Consider the following 22,197-nt stretch of genomic DNA (forward strand, 5'->3'; position numbering starts at 1 on the left):
GTATAAAGGGTCTTTAGAGTCATAGGAACGATTGAGACAATCTGAAGAAGGGAAAGACCCCAGAGCAACTGCCCATGGCCCTTGCTATTAAGGTGCTCTGCCTTGGGCAGTGGAAGAGTGAAACCCAGCAAAGCCGGCTGAGTTCGCTACTTTAAGGATGTATGGCCAGCACATTCTGGGCTCTGGAGTGGGAGGAAACAGGCACACCTTTCCAGGCCAAGTTTGCTCCTGGTGAACCAGCTGAAAAGGGAAAAGGGACTATCTGAGCTGCAATTGTGTGATATAACCACGAGGTGGCGCCTTGGCATCTTGTACCAGACATTCCCTGCAAACACTCCCCAAGAGTCTTTGAGAAGACTGTCAAAAGCTGGGAGGAGGAAGGTGGCTCTGTCAACAATAAGGAGGCAGACTTAAGTTTTACTTAGCATGAAGTCCAAATCCAAGCTCACTTTTTGAAAAGAAGGAAAAAGATGTAGCTGAGAAAAAGCAATATGCCAAGAGGGAATTCATACATGTTTCAGCATATGCATCTGCTTGTCACTATATATCCTGTGCTTCTGTGTATACATGTGTTTCTCATGGATCTTTCTACACATGCAGTGTGCTCCATTTCCCAGGGGCCTCTGCATATGCATCCCTGTGCACATCCCAGGCCTCATATGTATGCCTGTGTCCCAGAAATCACCACCTCCCTGGCCTCAGAAAGTAAGGAGATACTTGGCCCTGAAAAGAAGGTCCTCTGAGCTGAAACCACAGAACTCTGTACCTTTGGGAAGTCCCAAAGGAGCTACGACCATGAAGAACATCCCAGCAGATGTAAGTGGAAACACTCATCGAATGATCTCAGATTATAGCTGGGTTCTATGTCTAGTTACTGAGGGCTGTGTTCACATACAACTTTTTGGAGGGGGGTGCATTTCTGGGAATGGAACCCAGGGGTGCTCTACCACCAAGCTACATCACCAGCCCTATTAAATTATTATTTTTTTTGTCTTTTTCTTTTTTTTTTATCAGTACCGGGGATCAAACTCATGACTGCCTGCTTGCAAGGCAGGCGCTTTTGCTGTAAGCTAAATCCCCAGCCCCAAATTATTATATTTTTAAATTTTGACACAATGTATCACAATTAAGAAGCCCAGATTTGTGGTCCTCCAGCTTCAGCTTCCTGGTGTGTTCCACTGTACCTGGCAGGATTCCTGTGTTTCTTTTTCTTTTTCTTTCTTTCTTTCTTTCTTTCCTTCTTTCTTTCTTTTCTCTTTCTTTTTCCCTCCACTGGGAATTGAACTTAGGACCTTGCACTCACCAGGCAGGCACTGTGCCACTGAGATATATCCCTGTCTCCCTGTCAGGATTTATTAGACTGAGGATTTCATAAACTCATCCACTTATTCCTTTGAGATTTAATAGGCATTCATTGACCATACACTATGCACATGTCACACACCAAGCACAGCACTAGACATATTTTCTATTTCTCCTTTAAACTTCATGTAACGTAGTTCATGATCAGGTAAAGAGTCTGAAATGCTGGTTAGAGTGTTTGAGGCTTTTTTCCCCCCTGAGATGGACCTCGGAGAGCCTCAACAGAGTTCTCAGCAGGGAGGTGACATAGTCTAGTCACTCTTGTTGCTGAATGGAGTTGGAATTGGATTTGTAGACATATAAAGTCAGGGTCCCAGTCAGAAGGTTGTTGTGATGGCCTACACAGGAGCTCTCACACTTTAGTGTGCTCTGAGCCATAAATAAGTCACTTAGGACTTATTAAAACACAGATTGCTAAATTGTCTAGGCTGGGGTGGAACTTTCAATCCTCCTGCCTCAGGTTTAGTGACTTAGCAAGACCTTGTCTAAAAAAAAAAAAAATTGAAGTGTTAGGAATGTAGCTTAGTGTGGAAGAGTTCAGTTCTATTCTTTTCTTTTATTAGTACCAGGGACTGAACTCACAACCGTGGGCTTGCAAGGCAGGTGCTTATGCCACTGAGCTAAATCCCCAGCCCCTTGGGTTCTATTCTCAAGGAAGGGGAAAAAACAGATTGCTAGGCTCTGTTCCCAGAGTTTCCAACTCAGTAGGTATCGGTTGGAGTCCAGGAATTGGCACCTTTAATAAGTTCCCAAAAGCTGATGATGCTGGTTCATCAAAGGGCCACTCTTGGGAGATATAGGTTAATGAGAAAAAATGGGATAGCTTAAGATGCTGAGAGAAGGGGTGCCATATGCCTTCTGGGATATCTACCTCCAGTTTCTTCCACATAAATTCCATGGGTGAATGCTTAAGGATTAGAAATAACATTCTGTGAGGATTGACTTATAGGGGTGAGGGAAAGGTCCTAAATTCTTCTAGGCAAGCTTTGAACTTAAAGTTAGTGGTGCCATTTAGGGAGCTATAGAGTTACAAAGGAAAAGCAGGTGGGGTTGGTGGCAGGGATGGAGGAGATGTTGAATCCAGTCTTGACTTGGAAATGCAGATGACTGCAAGGAAATGTCTGATGGAAAGGAGACGTCTAGTTGGCAGCTGTGTGGGCAGTTTCAGATCTCCAGCCAGTGGGCATGAAACGAGGTCCTGAAGAGTGTAGGGAGGAGGAGCAGGCAGAAGCTGGTCCTCTGAGAGGGAATAACTGAGGAGAGGTGGCATCTAAAGCTACCAGAAAGTAGACAGAGGACACTCGAGGAAGCCACCAGACGCGCAGCTCATCTTGTCACACTGGTCCTTCCTAGGCCTGCTGGAGACAGAGGGGGATCCCCAGAGCTAGGCATGGCAGGAAGCTTCTGCCGCTTCTGGACTTCTCCCAAAGGCCACCACCACTGTGCATGCTGTGAACTGACATCTGTCCTGCAGCTTGAATTCTGATGTCTTTATGGATGAAGTTGAGGGGAGGAGGAGGAGGAAGAGGAGGAAGGCTGACACAGACTCACTTGCCCAGATGTACAAATGCACACACTCCCGACTGCGCTGCACCTGTCACCCTCACGGTGGCTCTATCCTCTGGATGTTCTTAGTGAGGAAGTCTTAGCTGTCAGTCTTTTTACCCGTGGCCTCCCAGGCTGAGATGGCCCAGGCCTGAGCTTTTCACTAGCCATGTGTGCTCTGGGATTCTCACCTGGAACCGCATATTCCATGGTTTAATGATGTCTCCTTCCTGTTCCCTTTTTATCTAATCTATCTCAACATTGTTACCTTTACCTTCTCATCTCCTACTTCATTAAAAAGAATGTGAGAAAACAATTCTCCTAGACCTCCTCCACATTTTTGTTCTGAAGCTGCCGAAACTGAGCTCAGAGAAGACTTGGCTGGGATCACAGTCTCTCAGAGACAGGACTGAGTTCTAGGCCCCTGAGACTAAGGTAACATAGAATACTGATCCTGACTGAGCAGAGAGGGGCTACAGGGGAACAACTTCAGTGCCCGCCCTTAACCAGCTGCTTGCCTGTGAGCAAGTCACTTCAACTCTGTGCTTTGTTCCTCACCTGAAAATGGGGGAATCCAGACATCCATCTCAGAGCCATGGTGAGAGTAAGATAATATTCCTTAACTACTTAGCACAGAGGGTGGCACTTTCTGTAATAAATGTTCACTGTGGTTATTTCTACGATGCCCTGTTCTGTGCATCTTCTTGATCTCTCTCTCTCTCTCACTCTGTACTGGGGATCGAATGAATTCACAACCTTGCACTTGACAGGCAGGCATTTGTGCCATTGAGCTAAACCCCCAGCCTTTCTTCTTGCTTTTTAAAATATCTTTCTTCTGCTCTCTCCATTCCTGTTCTGTTTGGCATTTCTTTGACTTTCTTTTCTTTAATTCCTGTCTCTGCTTCCAGGAGAGAAGGGTGGCATTTGGGGAGAAGGAAAGAGGAATCCCTGTAGAGATTAGAACATGCCTAAATGACAGCCAGTATCTGCCATGATAACAGACAAACACATAGCCCGTGCATGTTAGTGTAACAATCACACTCCTTCCACGTGGCTGTTACACACAAATTCACCCCATACTGCCTGGTGTCGCAGCTTCACACCCAATCAGCCCAAGCCATTGTGGTTTCAGATGCATCTTGAGTTCTTCTGGAGTACAGCTGTAGCAAAACCCCATCCCAGGCAACCGTCTCTGCCCAATTTGTGGTTTCAACTTCTTCAGACTCTGGCTCGGCTTTGGGTTTAACAGCCCAGAAAGCCTGAGTGAACTGGCCACTTTCGGAGGGGTTTTGATCCAGAACCATTCAAGAGAGGTAACACACAGTGATACAGGCAAGCACAGGAGCTGATGTGCTCGAGAGTTTTCAGTCCACAGACTTTTTCAACATTCACAACCGTCCATCGTATTCAAAGTCAGATGAGGACTTAAACCACTGATACCCATTTCACAGACGAAGAAGCTGAGACCAGCAAGTAGTAGTGCTTTGCTCAAGGGCAAGCGTGGGACACAGTCGAGAAACAGTAGGGCCTCGGTAAGTCTCGCCTCTTTCTGTGTCTTCGCAGCTGAGAATTTGCAGAGAGCCGCTCACATCAGCAGGGGTGGAATTCATGCCTCCCCTTCGCACCGCGACCAGTCCCACCAAAACCACGCCTCCCGTTTGCAGCCACTGGGGAAAGGGAGCGCGGCCACAGCTTGTCTCTTTAACGCGCGCCCCCGGAGGCCCGGCGCGCCCCCGCCTCTATAACTGGAGCGCATGGAGCAGGCTGCGCTCAGAGGAAGAAGGGCGGGCGGCGCTGGGCACCCGCGGACCGACTTCTCCAAGTGTGGTCAGCGCCCGCAGGTTCCCTCCATGGACCCGCCGGGGGGCACCCTCCGCTGAGGACCTGACGGCCGCCGGGCTGAGGGCTGGGCTGCGCCCGGCTGCCGCGCCGTGCCCCCCGCGGACTGTGCCGGCTCCCCGCGTCCGCTCCCCCGTGCTCGCCGTCGGGCGAGGGCTCCGCCGCCGCCACGCCTCGCGCCCCGCGCCGCCCGCCCCATGCTGGTGCACACGTACTCCGCCATGGTGAGTCGGGCCCGGGACGCCCTCGGCGCCGGACCCTGACCTGCGCGGGCGCACACGGGGTTCGGGAGAGGAGCGGGACCGCCGGGTCGCGGCCAGGCGAGGAGGCGGCGGGCGGGAGCGGGCCCCGGCTGAGGTTCCGGCTGCGGGCCCCTCGGTGGCGGACGCCGCCCCAGGACCGACGGCCCGACGCCCCGGCCCGGAGGACCGCTCAGCGGCCGCGGGGTCGCCTCCTCACGCCGCGCCCTCCCCTCCAGGAGCGCCCCGACGGGCTGGGCGCAGCGGCCGGGGGCGCCCGCCTGTCGTCCCTGCCCCAGGCGGCCTTCGGCCCCGCGCCCCCGCTGTGCCACACGCCGGCCGCCGCCGACTTCCAGCCGCCCTACTTCCCGCCGCCCTACCCGCAGCCGCCGGTGCCCTACAGCCAGGCGCCCGACGCCGCCGCCTTCCCACACCTGGCCGGGGACCCCTACGGCAGCCTGGCGCCCCTGGCGCAGCCGCAGCCCCCGCAGGCCGCCTGGGCCGCGCCCCGCGCCGCCGCCCGCGCCCACGACGAGCCCGCGGGGTTGCTGCCGCCGCCGGCGCGCGCGCTGGGCCTCGATCCGCGCCGCGACTACGCCGCCGCGGTGCCCCGGCTCCTGCACGGCCTGGCGGACGGTGCGCACGGCCTAGCGGACGCGCCCCTCGGCCTCCCCGGGCTGGCCGCGCCGCCCGGCCTAGAGGACATACAGGTGAGACGCAACGGGTCTGGGGTGGGCTGGGACATTAAAGGCAAGAAGTGACAAATTGAGGAACGTGACTTTTCTCCCAGCCTGTGACTCCCAGGATGCGCGCCATCTTCTGGGGTAGACGTTGCCCGTCTGTTAAGGTGACTGGGCGCTAAGTCGGTGCGGGATGCCTAATGGCAGCAGCCCTCGGCAGGGACCAAGTCACTTCCCTCCCTCCCCGCGGGCGGTTGAGCTCCTTGGGCAGCTCAACCTCAGCCGGCTGGGGCAGCTGCGCTTGGGACAAGGGAAGCGCAGTAGTGGCCTTCTTAGGCACGGCGAGTACCCAGGACTCCTGCTTTGGCCGCAGATGGTGCCTTGCGATTCCCAGTCCCGCAAGTTGTCGCCCCAGGCGGCATGGTGGGCACGTAGGGTGGAGCAGTCAGGGACCCTGGGCGTCAGGGACTCCGAAAAAGACATGACGGCTATATCCACGCGCGCCCTCACCGCTGCCCTCTCCTATTTACAGGCCATGGATGAACCAGGAATGAGCCTCCTGGACCAGTCTGTGATCAAGAAAGGTAAGGAATGGCAATCAACTGCCAGGGTAGCACCAGGCGAGATGGTGCCGGCTTGAGGCAAACAGACCCATTTCCTTCACGGCTGTCAATACCTCCTATGAGTCGCCTGATTCGGTGGCCACCGACCACTCTTCCCGGCCAGCAGAGGGGCAGCGGACGCTGGGGGTCGGCCGGATGCTGGGCAGCGGGGCAGGCTCTCTGACTTAGCCCTGGAGTCAGTCGCCCGCGCTTGGCTGGAGTCCCGCTGCTGCGCTGCTCCTCCGAGCGGGCGGGCGCTTGGGCCAGGCTTCTGCTGGCTGAGGGGAGGGTGCTCTGATGGATCTGGAGTTAATTTGCAGAACGAGTTAAAGAGGTGGGAATGGAAGTGCTGTTCCCACAAATTTCGGTAAATAACTTCCACTTTAATAGAGCTTTACCGTTTTGGAGCCTGGAAGGCACTTTCTGCCCCTTTCTCCCGGCAGAGCTTTGGGGGCCTTTCATTTCCAGAGATTTTCTTTCTGCTGGAGTATCCATTAGCATTAAGGATTTGAGACCCAGTGTGTGGATATTGTTTGTGTTAAGCTGTGTGCACGTGGGTCGGGATCTGCCTGATCCTGGATGTTTCTGTGAGTTCCAGGTCCTACACAGCATCCCTGTGTCTTCCTTTTCTAGGTATTAGTATTTTTTAGTGTTCATCTTTGTTGTGAGTGTATTGGGGATTCACATCTGTGTATGAAGGGACTGTACTTCTCTGTATTGGGGTACATTTCTCTGTGTTTGAGGTTTTTAGTGTATGCAACAGCGTCTCTTTTGTGCCCTAATATCTGAGGATTTCTTTAGTATCTGAGGATTTCTAAGGTGTGAGAGCCCCTCTCTGTGTATTTTCAGGGCTATTTGTGTGTCTTTTTACACTAGTAAATGTCAATGATGTGCGACCCACCCCAAGCAGATTTTTAGGCCTCAGAATTCTGGCTGTGTCAGGGAAAGGTGAAAAAAAAAAAAAAAAGGCAGAGATATACAAAGAGAAACAAATAGACTCAGAGGAACCCATGCCTTGAACAGACTCCTTAGATCTGGGGTAGGTGCCCAAAGGAATTTGGAGGCACAGCAGTGGCTTCTCCTCCCATCTCCTCCCAAAGGATTTGGCTAAAGTTGTTTTTCAAATGAGTGAATTCAAGCCCAGGTTTGGTTTGCCCCCCTCCGTTGGTTCTCAGGGGAGGATCCTGGTGCGCATAGGGATGAGGAGGAGAAAGGCTAGGACTGGGTCATGGGGACCTGGAAGCTGGCTGAACCACTTGGAGTGTATAGCGAGTGATGAGAGGACAGCCTGTCAGAACTTGGTGAGGAATGCCTCCTAGAATTATTGTATAGAGGACACCTGGGTAGCACACTTGGAACTGCACTATGTGCCCCACCCAGCCTTTGTGAGATTACTGAGAAGCTCCCACCTTGACACTGGTGGAAGGCAGAACTGGCTCTGCAGTCTATAAGAGCGTGCCACTGGGCTTGGCCCACTGTCCACTGGAGATAGGACCGTCCTTGCCAGCCGCTCCTCCCTGTTCCTGACTCCTGCCCAGGCTCCATATGGAACCAAGACCCTGCACTTTGGGAAGAAGCCTAGTGATCTCTACCTTGGGGGAAGGGTAGAAGCATCTGCTATCAATCTGATTACCTTAACCCAGAACTTCAGGCCTGGAGACATGTGAGAAGGGACTGGAATCGACCCAGAATTGGTTTCTTTGGAAGGACCTCAGCTTCCAAAACTCCCACACCTTAGATGTTCCCAGAATCCCCCAAGGCAGTCCCAAGTACACAGTGAACTGGGCTTGCACGGTCCTGGGTGCTGAGAACTGGCTCCCCGGGATGGGTGTGGGCTGCCAGCTGGTCGGTGCCAGCAGCCGGTGGGTGGCCCAGGGGGGGCATTGTTGGAGCTCCTGCGACCTGAGCCGCGACGTCCAGTTACAGCCCCGTGTGCTGCAGCAAAAGAGGAACGAAGGGGCCAGAACCTGGGCTGTCTGCGGAAGGAAGCGCTGATTTATACGTCTGGAGCATGGTGCTCCACGGGGCAGGAGAGGGGGTCGAGCCGGCGTGGCCGCCGCGGTCCCCACCTAGAGGCGCCCTGTAGCTGTGAGGTCGGTGGCCAGGATCGAGCCCGAGGCCTGGGCCCCGGACGCTCCAGAGCAGTGGGCAGCTCTCACCTGGTGCTGCGCGGTCACCAGCGGACTCGGCCTCGCCCCTAGTTCTTCGGGTCGCCATCGGGGTAGTGGGTTAGAGCCCTGCGTCGTCCTCAGGTCGTTTCTCCCGGGTCTCCAGCGCCTGTCGGGAGCGGTGTGGGACCCCAGGACCTAGAATTACAGAAAGTCGCGCTGGGCGAGCGTAAGCGAAGCGGCCCCTTCCCGCAGCTCTTCCCAGCCACGGCGCGAGGGGCGACTGCGTCCCCGAGTTCAGGTCTGCGGTCCGAAAAAGCGGAAGCAGAGGCAACCTTAGCCTCGCCACGGTCGCGGCTTTGTTCCGTGGGGGTCAGAGGGATTCGGATCAGGATGTCATAGTTGTTGGGGTCAGGGAGCAGAGCCTGGGAGCTCTCGGGACTCCGACCCGGGTGCGCGATCTTCGCCGACTGCACCCGCGCCCGTCCGCACACCCAGGTCAGCCTGGAGCACCTGCCAAGCGGCCGGGTTGAAGAAGCCCACCAGAGCAGAAGTGGGGAACCCTCCTTTTAGGCCCACACCGGGTTTGCAGCCTGACCCGGAGCCCCAGAGAGCAGGCGGGACTGATGAGGTAGACGGAGCTGCGCAAGAATATTTTCCAGCCAAAAAGGGCAAGATGCTGGAGGTGAGAGCGGCTGCACAAGGCCTGACGGGGCTCGCGGCTGGAGGCTTCCTAGAGGCCAGACTCTTGAACCGGAGTCGGAGGGCGTTAAATGAATAAGCGAGGGTTTCTGGCTTAGCGAGGGTTGAGGACATGGGCGGAAGGGGATACAAAAAGGACATGGCAGCATGGGCAGATGCCTTCCTTCCCTGTGGAAAAATAGGTAGGATCCAAGTATCCAACTCTGGTGTGCGTTTTCCTGACAGGGAGTGGTTGTCTGCTGGGGCTGGGGAATCCCTCTGGGCGGACCCGGTGGTCGGGTCTCAGGGGTTTTTCCGGGAAGAGGCTGATGTAAACATCGTCTTCTGTTGTGATCTCTTCAGTCCGCTCCAGTTCCAAATGGAGGTGGAAAGAGTTTGAGCTTCCAAGTGAGTTTCCCAGTCTGGGTCTGAGGTGAAGTGAGGAGAGTGAAGTCCTTGTCTCTCTGGGGCAAGATTTTTTTTTTTTTTTTTTGTCTTTTTCCTTTTTATGGTACCAGGGATCGAACTCACGACTGCCTGCTTGCAAGGCAGGCGCTTATGCCGCTGAGCTAAATCCCCAGCCCCCTATGGGGCAAGATTTAAGAGAGTACCCAACGAACTCTGTAATCAAGACAATTAATAACATTAAAATTAAACATAATGTAAACAATCAACTGCATTAGCATCAGACATTTACATAATGAGAGGCTCTACTTCTGCGGCCCTTCTTCACTTGCCTCCAGGCTGCTGTCTGCCCCAGACAGCAAGCTACTAAAAGAACAGCGCCCCAGCAGGTAGTCTGGACTTTGGGGACCACCGAGGGGTGTGGAGCAGGGGAGTGAAGATAGCTGATGGGAAGGGAACTTAACCAGGAGGTCCCCAAAGACAGATGGAGAAGACTCTAGTGGATGGGGCATCGCTGCCCTGCTGCTTGCCTCCTCAGGCCGCGTTCCTTCCCGCCAGGCTCCGGGCCACAGAGACCCTCGCTCTGTGTGGTCCAAGGAAGCATAGTAAACAGGAGGATTCCCTGAAGGTGCTGATTAAAACTATTTCTGAGCCCCTACTCACATGCACTGAATCTGAATCCCTGGAAGGATGTATGGCCCTGGAACTTCCTTTTTTAATAAGTTATTTATTGCGGTAGATTTTAGATAAATAAAATTCACCCATTGTAAGAATACAATCTGATGACTTTGGTAAATGGGATGGGGACAGTTGATAACCATTACGACAATCCATAGTGCTGTCACCCCTTGAAATGCCTTCATTCCTATTTGTAGTTAATTCTCATTCTCACGCCAACCCTTAGGCAGCTGCTACTCTGCTGTCTATAAATTTGCATATTCCAGACATATTGTATAAATGGAATAAGTAGATATGCAGGCTTCTGCATCTAGCTTTTTTTCTTGCTTTTTTGTAGTACTGACGATTGAATCCAGCACTTTCCTGAGCTACATCTCCAGCCCCTTTTAATTTTTTAATTTTGAAATAGGGTGTTCCTAAATTATGAAGTTCCCCAGGCTGGGTTTCAGGCTTGCTGTCCTCCTCCCTCAGCCTCACCAACAGGTGTGTGTCACACACACACACACACACACCCGCTGCTTCTAGCTTCTTTTACTTAGCATAACATTTTTGAGGTTTATCCTTGTTGTAATACCATTGTTGAACCAGTAATATTTTCTTCTTATTGCTGAGCAGTATTCTACAGTATGGACAAATACACATTTTGTTTATCCGTTAGCTGGTTGACCAGCATTTGGATTGTTTCTACTTTTTTTCTATATGGATAATATTGCCACGGCCATTTATATTGTGTCTTTGGGTAGACACACATTTTTATGGTTTTCTAAAAGTGGAGTTGGTAGACTTTACGTTTGCTATAGACTTATGTAGTAAATTTACGTTTAATTTTTAAGAAACTGCCAAGCTGTTTTCTAAGGTGCCTGTACTTACATTGCTACCAGCAAGTTGTGAAGGTTCCAGCTTCTGCACGCCCTCACCTTCACTTGGTATTCTCCTTTTTATTATGACCACCTGGTGGTATCTCAGTATAGTCTTAATTTGCATTTTGTTAATGGCTAGTGATATTGGACAGTGTTTGTGTACTTAAGAGCCATACATCTATCACTTTTAGTCAAGTATCTTTACATGTTTTAACCATTTTTTTCTTCCTTCCTATTTTTATTTTTTAACTTTTTATCTTTCTTTGAGACAGTCTTGCTTTCTAGTTTATGCTGGCCTTGAACTCGCTATATACCCCAAGCTGGTTTTGAACTTGTGGCAGCTCTCCTGTCTCAGCATCTTGAGTGCTGAGGTCATAGGTATGTGTCACCATGCCCCACATTGACCATTTTTAAACTAAGTTATCTTATTGAATTGTGAGAGTTTTTTAAAAGTATGTTCTAAATACATATCCTTTATTAGATATATAATTTGCAAATATTTTCTTCCAGGCTGTAGTTCATCTTTTTAAAATTTTTATCTAAAAATATAAAAAATAAATATAATTTTTATCTATCTGTCAGTCATTTATATTGCAATACTGGGAATTGAACAGCCTTGGTTTTTTGTTTTTAATCGGTACTGGGGATCAAACTCATAACCACATGCTTGCAAGGCAGGCGCTTATGCCACTGAGCTAAATCCCCAGCCCCCAACTGCCTTGGTTTTTTAAGATAAGTTCTCACTAAGTTGCTCAAATGATACTCAAAATTGGGATTCTCCTGCCTTAATCTCTGAATAGCTGGTATTATAGGCATGAGCCACTTTGCCTGGTCTCTTTTATTTTCTTAGTATTGTTCTTGAAGTAAAAAAGTTTTGAATTTTGATGAAGTGCCATTTATAATTATTTTCTTTTATTTATATCATGTTTTTGGTGTTATAATTAAGAGCCAGAGCTAACTCTTTAAAAAAAAAAAAAAAGAGCTAACTCTTCCATGAATCTGTCATGAAACTTTATCTCCTTCTACAAGAACTACGATTTTACGACGTTTTCTGAGGAAGTATATTGCACAGCCTCAGGCTCACCAGCCTCGGTTTAGGCCTCGGATTAAGATGGCTGCCACCTCTGGATAGACTTGGATATGTGTGCCCTGTCTGGCAGGTTGAATAAGGGGATCTCTGTGTCAGCCCTGAGTCTCACAGTACACAGATGGCTTCTGAGTGTTTGGCCAAGGGGACACCATGGCTACACCAGCTTCGGGAGCCACTGTGGTGGGGGTATCTTGTGGGTGTGGGGAACAAATTCCAGTGTCTGCTTTGCAGTCTGCTAATTTAAACCCGCCTCTATGACTGCTCCTTCCCTGGCTCACCCAGCTCCCTAATCTTGGACTGCATTTCTCTTGCCATTTTTGAGCTCTGAGGAAAAAGCAACAAGTTGGGGAAGTAGCAAAATCTACTATTTATACACAGGAACATATGTTCCCATGTCATGTGTTTGGGAAGGAGAGGTAAACAAAGCTCACCCTGTCTCTGTGTCCCTATAATGTGCATTTGCACGTGGTTGCACCTGTGTTTGCATAAATCTGCCATCAGCAGGAGAAAGCACTTGGCAGAATGCACGGGAAATGGGGTTTTGCTATAGAGTCTAGGCTGGCCTTGAACATATATGATCCTTTTGCCTCAGCTTCTTAAGCGATACCTGTCATGCTCCCCACTTTGAAGTCGAGGGTCACTGACTTGTGTCACTGGCCACAAGCTACATGTAGCTACTGAGCACACCAAATTTGACTTGTATGAATAGACATGGGCCATGAGTGTAAAATACACATTGGATTTTGAAAAAAAACAATAAAACAAAGAATCTAATATATCTCATAAATTTTTAAAATACTGATTACATTGAATATATTAACCAAATATAGATTATATTGTTTAATATTGTTAAATATTATATAATATTTAATATACATTAATTATAATTAACCTCACATTTCTTTTTATTTCCTTTTAAATGTAACTACTAGGAAGTTTACATATGTGGGTTTTTTTCTGAGACAGTGTCTCACTAAGTTGTCTAGGTTGGCCTAGAACTCCTGATCCTACTGCCTCAGCCTCCTGAGTGCTGGAATTACAGATGTGTATCACCATGCTGAACTTGTGGTCCATATTGTATTTGGTCCGTCTGGGTCTAGAGCCTAATGGATAAATAGCACCACATAAAACCAGGAGACAGGAGCCATTAAAACTGATGGTTAATGATGTGAACTTGGGGCTGGGGATTTAGTTCAGTGGCATAAGCACCTGCCTTACAAGCAGGTAGTCATGAGTTTGATCCCCGGTACCGGTAAAAATGAAAAAGACAAAAAAAAAAAAGATGTGAACTTTAGTCAGTGGCCAGAGTTCAAGGTCCATTTCTGGTCTGTGTTTGTTGTGATATTTTGATTGGACCTTTCAGTTCTTCTTCTTTTTATTAATTTATTCAGTGCCTGGGATTGAACCCAGAATCATATGCATTGTAGTAGGCACGTGCTCCTACCACTGAGCTACACCTCCAGCCCAAGTTGTTTCAGTTTGACATGAGAATCTGGACAGCAGCTCTACTCCAGCACTTACTCCAGATAAACAACTTCATTCTGCCCAGCTGTGGAGCTGGGATCTGCTTTTCGGGGAACTGAGCTGGCACTGATGGGTTTTAAACTGCAGAGTAACTGAGTGAGGCATGTTTCAGAAAGATCCCTCTGGTGCAGGACTGGGGAACCAGAGCAGAGGCTGTGCAAAAATGCAGACAGGGAGGGAGAAAGCATCTGGACACACACAGAGAAGGGCTGCATGTGAGGCAGATTAAGATACTAAGGCTATAACTCAGAGTAATGGGTGTGATGTGTGTAGAGAGTGTCTTGAAGCTGGGTGGAGAGCGAGGATGTTCATCAGGAGAGAGAAAAAGTGGTGGCTCTGCCAGGCTAGGGACAAGGTGAGCTTTTTACTCTTCTTCTCAAGACCAGGGCATAGTGCTCAGCAAATACTTTCAAATGATACTGGTTCTCATTCTACCAGCTGAGTGGTGTCATGGCACACTCCTGCACATCTCTGGGCTTGTCTCCCCACCTGTAAATGAGAATAGTAGGAGTGGCTGCCTGTGGGTCGTTCCAAGAGCTGGGGATGACACATAGCATAGTGGGTATGCAGTAGTTGTTGGCCCCAGATGGCTCATTTGACCCCCACTCCCAACATGCACGTAAGACTTTCTCTACTGAGGCTCTCACTTCCCTGAAAGAGAAGGCCTGGGAGTTCCTTGGAAGAGGTCTGGGCCTGAATGTTCTCCCTTCCTCCTGCAGTTAAGTCAAAAGATAGAGGTTAAAAAAAACTTTCTTTTAGAGCCAAGAGGATCTAGGTGAATTTTAGAACATTAACTTCTCTGAGGCCCTTCGTAGATATTAGAGAGTATTCAGAGGGCACTTAACTCCTTATTCCTTGTTTTCTACAGCACTCCAGAGTGGCCTGGCAGAAAAGGTAACAGGGCTAGAGGCCTCATGGGGCCATAACCTCCTAGGTCTCAGGATGTGGGAGTCCACACCCCACCACCTCTCACTGAGGTGGGACAGTGTACTTAGGATAGTGGGGATCATCAGTGGGAAGTGGGACTCCCTGTGGTGACCCAGGAATCCTGCCTTGAGCTCAGACTCCACTTCATGTCCAGCTTACTCTCTGACAACACCCGCCAGAATGACCACGCTCTGCTAAAACTGAGTTTTAAGAGGCTCCGAGAGGGCTCATTGGTTTGAGAGTCAGACACTGGGTTCAGTGTGTACTCCTACTGAGTGGACTTGATGTGTCACTTTAACTCAGCGTGACTCAGTTTCCCCCTTGGTAAAGCAGGGATGCTAGAATGTCCCTCTGAAAGATGCTGGACCTCTTCATGTGCACAGCTGGTGAGTCCTAACACACCTGCTGCACAGCAGGCTGGTGCTTGTCCTGTGGCTGCTGGCTCAGTGTCCCCTTTCTCTTCCCTTGCTTCTACTCTACAGTCCCCATGCCCTCCAAAGCCAGCAGCCTTTCAGCCCTCTCCTTGGCCAAAGACAGTTTGGTTGGCGGCATCACCAACCCCAGTGAAGTCTTCTGCTCCGTGCCTGGCCGGCTCTCATTACTCAGCTCAACGTCCAAGTACAAGGTGACGGTGGGGGAGGTGCAGCGGCGACTCTCACCTCCCGAGTGCCTCAATGCCTCCCTCCTGGGCGGTGTCCTCCGAAGGTAGGAAGGCCAGCCCACACCCCAGCAAGAACTCCTGGTCTCTTTAGACCTTCTCAAGACATTACCCCAGGCCATGACCTCTGCCTCAGTTTCCCCGGGAGAGGAGGTCCCAGGGACTCCAGACTGTGCATATGCTGGTGCAGGTCCAGCTCTCAGATTGGGGCAGGGGGAGAGAAGCCAGGGCACTGAAAAAAAAAGGAAGACTCATGTACATTGGGTAGGATGAACAAGGCTGAGTCTGGGGAAAAGAGTGCCATCCTCAACCCTCCCCAAGGCAAGGACACGAAGACCCTAGGTCCATTTCCTGTGTTAGCATAGGCCTCACTGGTCTGTGTATTTTGGGATGGGAAGCATGGTAGTCCATAGTTTGTTTTCATAGCCATGTGTCTGTTCCTCTCTTTGCATGTCCTTGTGCCTAGGAAGGGTATTTCTGCTTCATGGCTGTACATTTGGATGAATCTAAGGATGATGCTGATGATCGTGATGGTGTGTGTGTGTTAGGGGATATCCAGGAGGATGTGTTTCCATGAGTGTGAGTTATCACTTACATTCTTTGTGTTATTTTCTTTTTTTGATGCTGGGTCTTGTTATGTAGCCCAGGCTAGCCTTGGACTTTCAGCAATCCTCCTGCCTCAGCTCCTCAAATGCTGGGATTATAAGTGTGCACCATTATACCCAGCCTCTTGTGTTATTCTCAGTTGTAATGTGTAGCCTGGGGTGTGGTGTGTGTGTGTGTAATTGCATGTGCATCTGCAGGTAGTTGTATGTATGTTTACAAGCCTGTATCTCTATACAGAGCTGCATTTGTGCAGTTGTAGACCCTCCATATTCCTGGCCTCTGAGCATCCCAGAACTTGTCTCTGGGATCCTGAGTGTCCAAGTCTGTTGGTCTCTGGTGCCGGTCTCTTTGGATGAGTGTTTATATGCCTCCAAATTCTTGGCCTTCAGTATTCATTTATTTGTATTTGTGTGAATCTCTGAGTCCCCAGATGACTGTGTACCTGTGTCCCTCTGTGTGTCATTCCATATCTCTGCATAGTGCATCCCCAGCAACTATGCTAAGGTGGGGGAAAAGGATCCTAAGATTCCTCCCAATCCCACCCTGCCCTGCGCTCTCCCTGCCATCCAGAGAACTAGGGAGAAATAAGAACTTCTGGAGCTGGGTGCTGAGACCCCCATGCAGGTCTTGATTGCAGAAACAGAAGTTAGAAAGACTTTTAAAAGACCCCAGAGAATCTCCAAGTCAACAGGAATTGGGCAACAGGCCCTTTAGGGGTCATTTAGCCTGCAGGCTTCTCTCTTTTCTTAATAGCTGGGTGTCTGTTTCTCTCTGTGCATGTCAAGGGCCAAGTCCAAGAATGGGGGCCGGTGCCTGCGGGAACGGCTGGAGAAGATTGGGCTTAACCTCCCAGCAGGCCGGCGGAAGGCTGCCAATGTGACACTGCTGACTTCGCTGGTGGAGGGTGAGTGTACTTTGAACATTGCTGAGTCTGTGTATGCACTCCGTGGAGAGAAATGTATGTGTGTGATGTGTGAGTACAGTTGGCCCTGCTGTGGGTTCCCATTTGAGGAGTTAATTAACCATAGCTCAAAAATGTTTTTAAAACTTGTGTCTTCACTGAACATGTACACATTTTTTTCTTGTCATTATATCCTAGACAATACAATATAACTACTGTACTTATACAACATTTGCATTTTTTTAGGTATTATAAGTAACCTAGAGTTGACTTAAAGTATACAGGAGGATATGGATTATATGCAAATACTGTCATGTTGTATAAGGGACTTAAGCATCCACGGATTTGAGGATATCCTGGAGCTAATATTGAGGGACAACTCTATAGTGTTTGCATGTGTTTCTGCGCAGCCCTGTGGACATGCAGGAGGCTACTTCTGGTGTGGGGGTAGGTATAGCAGTAGCCAGTGTTCGGATGTGGGAAAAGGATGAGGGAGGTGATGGTCCTCTTCCCTGGAGGTCAGTATCTCTCGGCTCTGGCTTGGGATATGTGATCCAGCACCCATCTCTGAGCTCAGAACCCCACCCTGGCAGCCCCAGGTGAATTGAGGCTGGAGGAGGGCAGGGGAGGGAAATAGGAGTGAGCTTTTCTGGAAACAAGAGAGGGCAGGATGTCTCTGACCAGGAATTCTGAGGGGTTCAAGGCCGGGTCCAGTTTAGAGGTACATCTGGCAGTAACAATAACTCGCACCCCTTGCCCCAGGAGAGGCTGTGCACCTGGCCAGAGACTTCGGCTATGTCTGCGAGACTGAATTCCCAGCCAAAGCAGCCGCTGAGTACCTGTGCCGACAGCATGCTGACCCTGGGGAGTTGCACAGCCGCAAGAACATGCTGCTGGCTGCCAAGTGAGTGGGGAGACTGCACCCTGGCTGTCACAGCTGCAATGCACAGACACAGACACTGACCTAAGCATGAAGGACACCACTCATACACGAGCACATGTGGCACACATGGTGCCACATACGGGCACCATGTCTGTCAGTCAGACCTACGTGAACACTTTGCACAAGTACCAGAGAGAGCACAAGGACAAAACATGTGAACGTATCTGTATTCTACGCACCAGTAAACACGGTGTCACATAGCGATGTCTCACATATGACTACCTCATGGCATGACCAGCCCACTTCTCATCTCACTATGGGTCTGAGGCATGCCCCTGCTGAGCTTCTCTACTCCAGTGAACCCTCCAGGCCTCCAGGTCAAGTGAATCCTCTGTAGGTCCCACTGGTGCCTCCCGCACCACCATTCACATGTTGCCACCCAGGTCTCATCTCACTCCTGGACCTTCACCCAAGGCCTCCTTGTGCTTGCTCAAGAATCTTCAATGGGGGCTGGGGATTTAGCTCAGCGGCATAAGCATGCAAGCAGGCAGTCGTGAGTTCGATCCCTGGTACCGATAAAAAGGAAAAAGACAAAAAAAAAAAAATCTTCAATGGGCCAGGGATTTAGCTGAGTGGCATAAGTGCCTGCCTAGCAAGTGCGAGGTGTGTTAGATTCCTGGTACCAACCCCCCCCCCCAAAAAAAAAAAAAAAAAAACAACGCAAAGAATCTTCAATGAGTCCCCTTGTTTCTGCCATAATTTTCAAACTAGGTTCTGTGTCGATGCCACAGAACCTATTTAGAATGTGTATTTCACTAAGACTTACCTTTTAAGAGATCTTTGTGTTAGACAATTGGGAAACTGATAACAAGATTCCATAAATTTGAGTTCCATAAGCTGAGTAATAGTTTATTTCTCAACAGTTCTGGAAGCTGGAAAATCCAACCAGATAGCAGCTGGTGAGGGCCTGTTTTCTTGTATATAGATGATACTTTGTTGCTGTGTCCTTACCTGGTAAAAGGGGCAAGGAGTCTCTCTCCCATCTCCTTCATAAAGGTACTAACCCTACTCATAAGGGCTCTGCCATACTAATGATCAAATCATTAACCAAAGGCTCTGGTCCATCTCCTCAGAGTAGGACTTTTTTTGTTGTTTGTTTTTTGAAAGAGTGTCTCTATGTAGTTGGGCTGTTCTCAGATTATGTAGCCCACTCTGGCCTTGAACCTGCAGTGTTCTTTCTGCCTCAGCCTCCCAAGTGCTGAGATTACAGGTGTGTACCACCATGCCCAGCATCAGGGCTGTATCAATACATTCATTTTAGAAGGTTGCAAACATTCATTCAGACCGCAGCAGTCTCACTGCAAAAAATTATAAAGGTGAGGGGAAAGGAAGGGAGTGAGAGAGAAATTTGAAGGCTATAAAGTTCAGACTCCTTTGAGGTTCAACCGTCTACCCCACACAAACTGCTCCCAAGACAGACGACCTTCCTGGGCTTTCCCTTCTTGTGCTTAGACTCCATTCAGCTCCCTACCAAATGCAGCTCTTCAGTAACAACTCCAACTTCCCTCTGAGGCTTTCCTGTAGTCCGCTAGGCAGAAGGGGAACCAGACCAGTGGAACTACCACAGGAAGCAATCTGGAGGCTCTTCCTGTGGTGGCTAGAGAAGCCTATGGAGGATGGAGTTCCCTTGATTTATGAATCAGCTCATTCAGGAACCACTTTTTGGGTGCTAGCTATGTCTAAGATATTGTCTCATGGTGACACAAAGCTAAGTGACAACCGACGTGAGCCACACATGGGATGCATACAGGAGTGGACAACGGCTGAAGACTGAAACTGGATTAAAATCCTAGCATGGTCACTTTGGCAGGTTATCTACTGGGTCTGAACCCAGTCTCTCATCTGTATAGGAAGATTGTAATAGCATGGATTTACAGTGAAGATTTAGTGAGGTGACATATACAATGTACTTGGTACAACACCTAAACCTCGATTCATGTTTGCTGCTAGCTATTATTTCAGTTATGAAAGGCAGGTTCTGGGCGGTTCCATAAAAAGCAAGTTTTGGGAAGCACTGGGTGTTTGGGGTAGGAGAGGGAATCTAGGAAAGTTTTCTGGATCAAGCAGAGTTGCATTTTAAATGTGGACAGGATACCCACAGGGAGAGCATTTGGTACAGTACTGGCACGTGCTGTTCATGAGCTGTATGATACTGGGCCACTCAGGTAACTTCCCTGAGCTTTAGTTTCCTTTTTTTAATAAAATGATTATAGTCATCATTTGTTGGATCAAGCAATCATGAATAGAGAATATGTATAAAGACTCCAACATGTGGGAGTTCCTTCTCTGGACTCAGGGCCTTAACCTTTATTCTCTGACCCTCTTTTCCCCCACCAGGCAGATCTGCAAAGAGTTCGCAGACTTGATGGCTCAGGACCGCTCGCCACTGGGCAACAGCCGCCCAGCACTCATCCTGGAGCCCGGGGTGCAGAGTTGCCTGACACATTTCAGCCTGATCACCCACGGCTTCGGCGGACCCGCTATCTGTGCTGCCCTTACAGCCTTCCAGAACTACCTGCTGGAGTCACTCAAGGGGATGGACAAGATGTTTCTAAGCAGCGCAGGCAGTGGGCATGGTGAAACTAAGGCTTCAGAGAAGGATGCCAAGCATCGGAAGTAACCATGCTTGCCCTGTCTCTAAATGGCTCCCAAAGCCTGAAAAGAGCTCTTAGCTCTTGGGGGTGACCGTGAAAGGACTCAAAGGTGGGATTGGAGTGAGACCAGAAAGAACATCCATCCAGCAAACCTAGTTATGGATCTGGATTGGAGTAAGGGAAGGTGACCTTTGTGTGGTTTAAGGGCCCATGTATGTTTCACGTGTGTAGGTTTCTGACCTTTGCTGAGAAGGGCTTGGACAGGAAACTGGTGTGGTTAAAGTTGCCTCATGGAGAAAAGCCCTTCCCATTAGGGTGCCTGGGCAGCAGTGTGTCCTCCTACGGGTCGACTTTGCCTTTTACTGATAGCAGGAAGGGCAATAACAAATCAAGAGGTGCTACTGAGGAGCTGGTGACCCTCATCCCAGAATCTCCTATACCCGGACAAAGGGTACTGGTGGCATGAGGCCAGTGAGTTCTTTGGACCCTTCCTACTCTTGGAGGGCAGGAGAGGCCCCCAAGGAACAAAGAAGAAAAAGCACAAATCACAGAACTTGAATCACAGTCCTGTTGATGTCTGTCCTATTTATTTATGTATGCTGTAATTAAATTTGAAAGTTTAAAGATGTCCAGCACATCTTATTTATCTCAGTGAGTTGGGGGTTCATTTCAGTTTTCTGCTCATGCACTGAGATGTCCACCTGGACCAGAGGGGAGAGGTTGTTTAGCTCCCAAAGGACTATGGGCGGGCTGGGAGGGAAGGTTGTGTAGGGCATCTTAAGCTATCACCTGAATTTTATATTTGTTGTCTCTCCTGGCCCTGCAGTCCATGTCCCTCCTCATCCCTCAAATTGCTTCCTCATTCTCTAAAACTTTTTCATTTGGATATGAAGCTCTCCCCATTCTTTAGGCCAGGCCTGGGTTTGCATCCTAACAGGGCAAGGTCACAGGAGAGAGGGGAGTTCTCAAGGAAAAATATCTCGGGGGGGGAGGGAGGGTTGAAGTATAGATGTTGGTGTATCCGGGACATCAGTGTGGCTGTGTGTCAAGTGAATACTGTTTGTTTTTGTGACTTGCTGGGCTGGTAGGTCACTGTGTCAATTTGACCGTTAGGTCTACTTGATGTGTTATAACTGTTGGTGGTAGATCTATATGTGTACCAATTGTTTTTGTTTTTTGTCTTTTTGAGACAGGGTCTCACTATGCAGTTCAGGTTGGCCTTGAGCTCACTTTGTAGCCCAGGCTGGTCTCAAACTTGCAGTGAACCTTCTGTCTCGGTCTCCTGAGTGCTGGGATTACAGGCGTGTGCTACCATGCCCAGCTTGATGATTCTGTTTTTGTGTGTGCCTGTAATGTGTATGCATTAGGCAAATGCTAATTCAACTCTCTTGACTTGAAGGTTTCAGTCTTCAGAACATCTTTCCTAAATGTTGTCAATCTCTCCTTCTCTACTGAATTATTAGATCATTCCCAAAACACATATGGCAAGGTCTCTTATAAGATAAAAATGTTTCCCCATCTCTTCATTTCCTTTGCAATTAAAGTTTGTGGAGGATTGCTATCCTCAATTCTTTTCAACTCACTTCAGTTCTACCAATCTATTGAAATCCATTCACTGATGAAGACATAAAAATCCAAAGGCCTTTCCTGGATTTAACTGCAGCATTTGATGTGGCTGACCATTTGCCCTTTTCTGAAACATTCCATGGTTCCCAATTTCTGGTTTCCTCTGAACCCACTGGTTACATTTCTGGCCACGTTGGCCCCCTCTCCACTTGACCTAAGCGCTGACCTTCCTTCTCTACTTACACGGCTCCCTCCATGGCCTCATTTAGCCCAGGAACGGTCTGGAAGTGGCCCAGGAAAAGACATGGCACTTGCAGATGCCTGGCATACAGTGCTGCTAAGCAGGGGAAAGGCCAGTTACTCAAGAACTTTTCAGTACCAGACAACTT

General features: G+C 49.5%; 1 protein-coding gene across 1 annotated transcript; it reads left to right on the plus strand.

Annotated features, from left to right (window-relative positions):
• The first annotated feature begins 795 nt into the window (after positions 1-795).
• Tfap2e (transcription factor AP-2 epsilon) lies at positions 796-21,196 on the plus strand. The gene is made up of 8 exons (XM_063235122.1): positions 796-816; positions 4,471-4,729; positions 4,812-5,695; positions 6,198-6,249; positions 15,023-15,245; positions 16,590-16,708; positions 17,468-17,609; positions 19,986-21,196. Exons 1-8 carry the CDS (start codon positions 796-798, stop codon positions 20,266-20,268), a joined length of 1,983 nt encoding a protein of 660 aa, XP_063091192.1. The 3' UTR covers positions 20,269-21,196.
• Positions 21,197-22,197: the final 1,001 nt, after the last annotated feature.

The sequence above is a fragment of the Cavia porcellus genome, unplaced genomic scaffold (assembly GCF_034190915.1).
Source record: "Cavia porcellus strain 051 isolate PalLab524CR breed Dunkin Hartley unplaced genomic scaffold, mCavPor4.1 scaffold_25, whole genome shotgun sequence".
NCBI classification, from domain to species: Eukaryota; Metazoa; Chordata; class Mammalia; order Rodentia; family Caviidae; genus Cavia; species Cavia porcellus.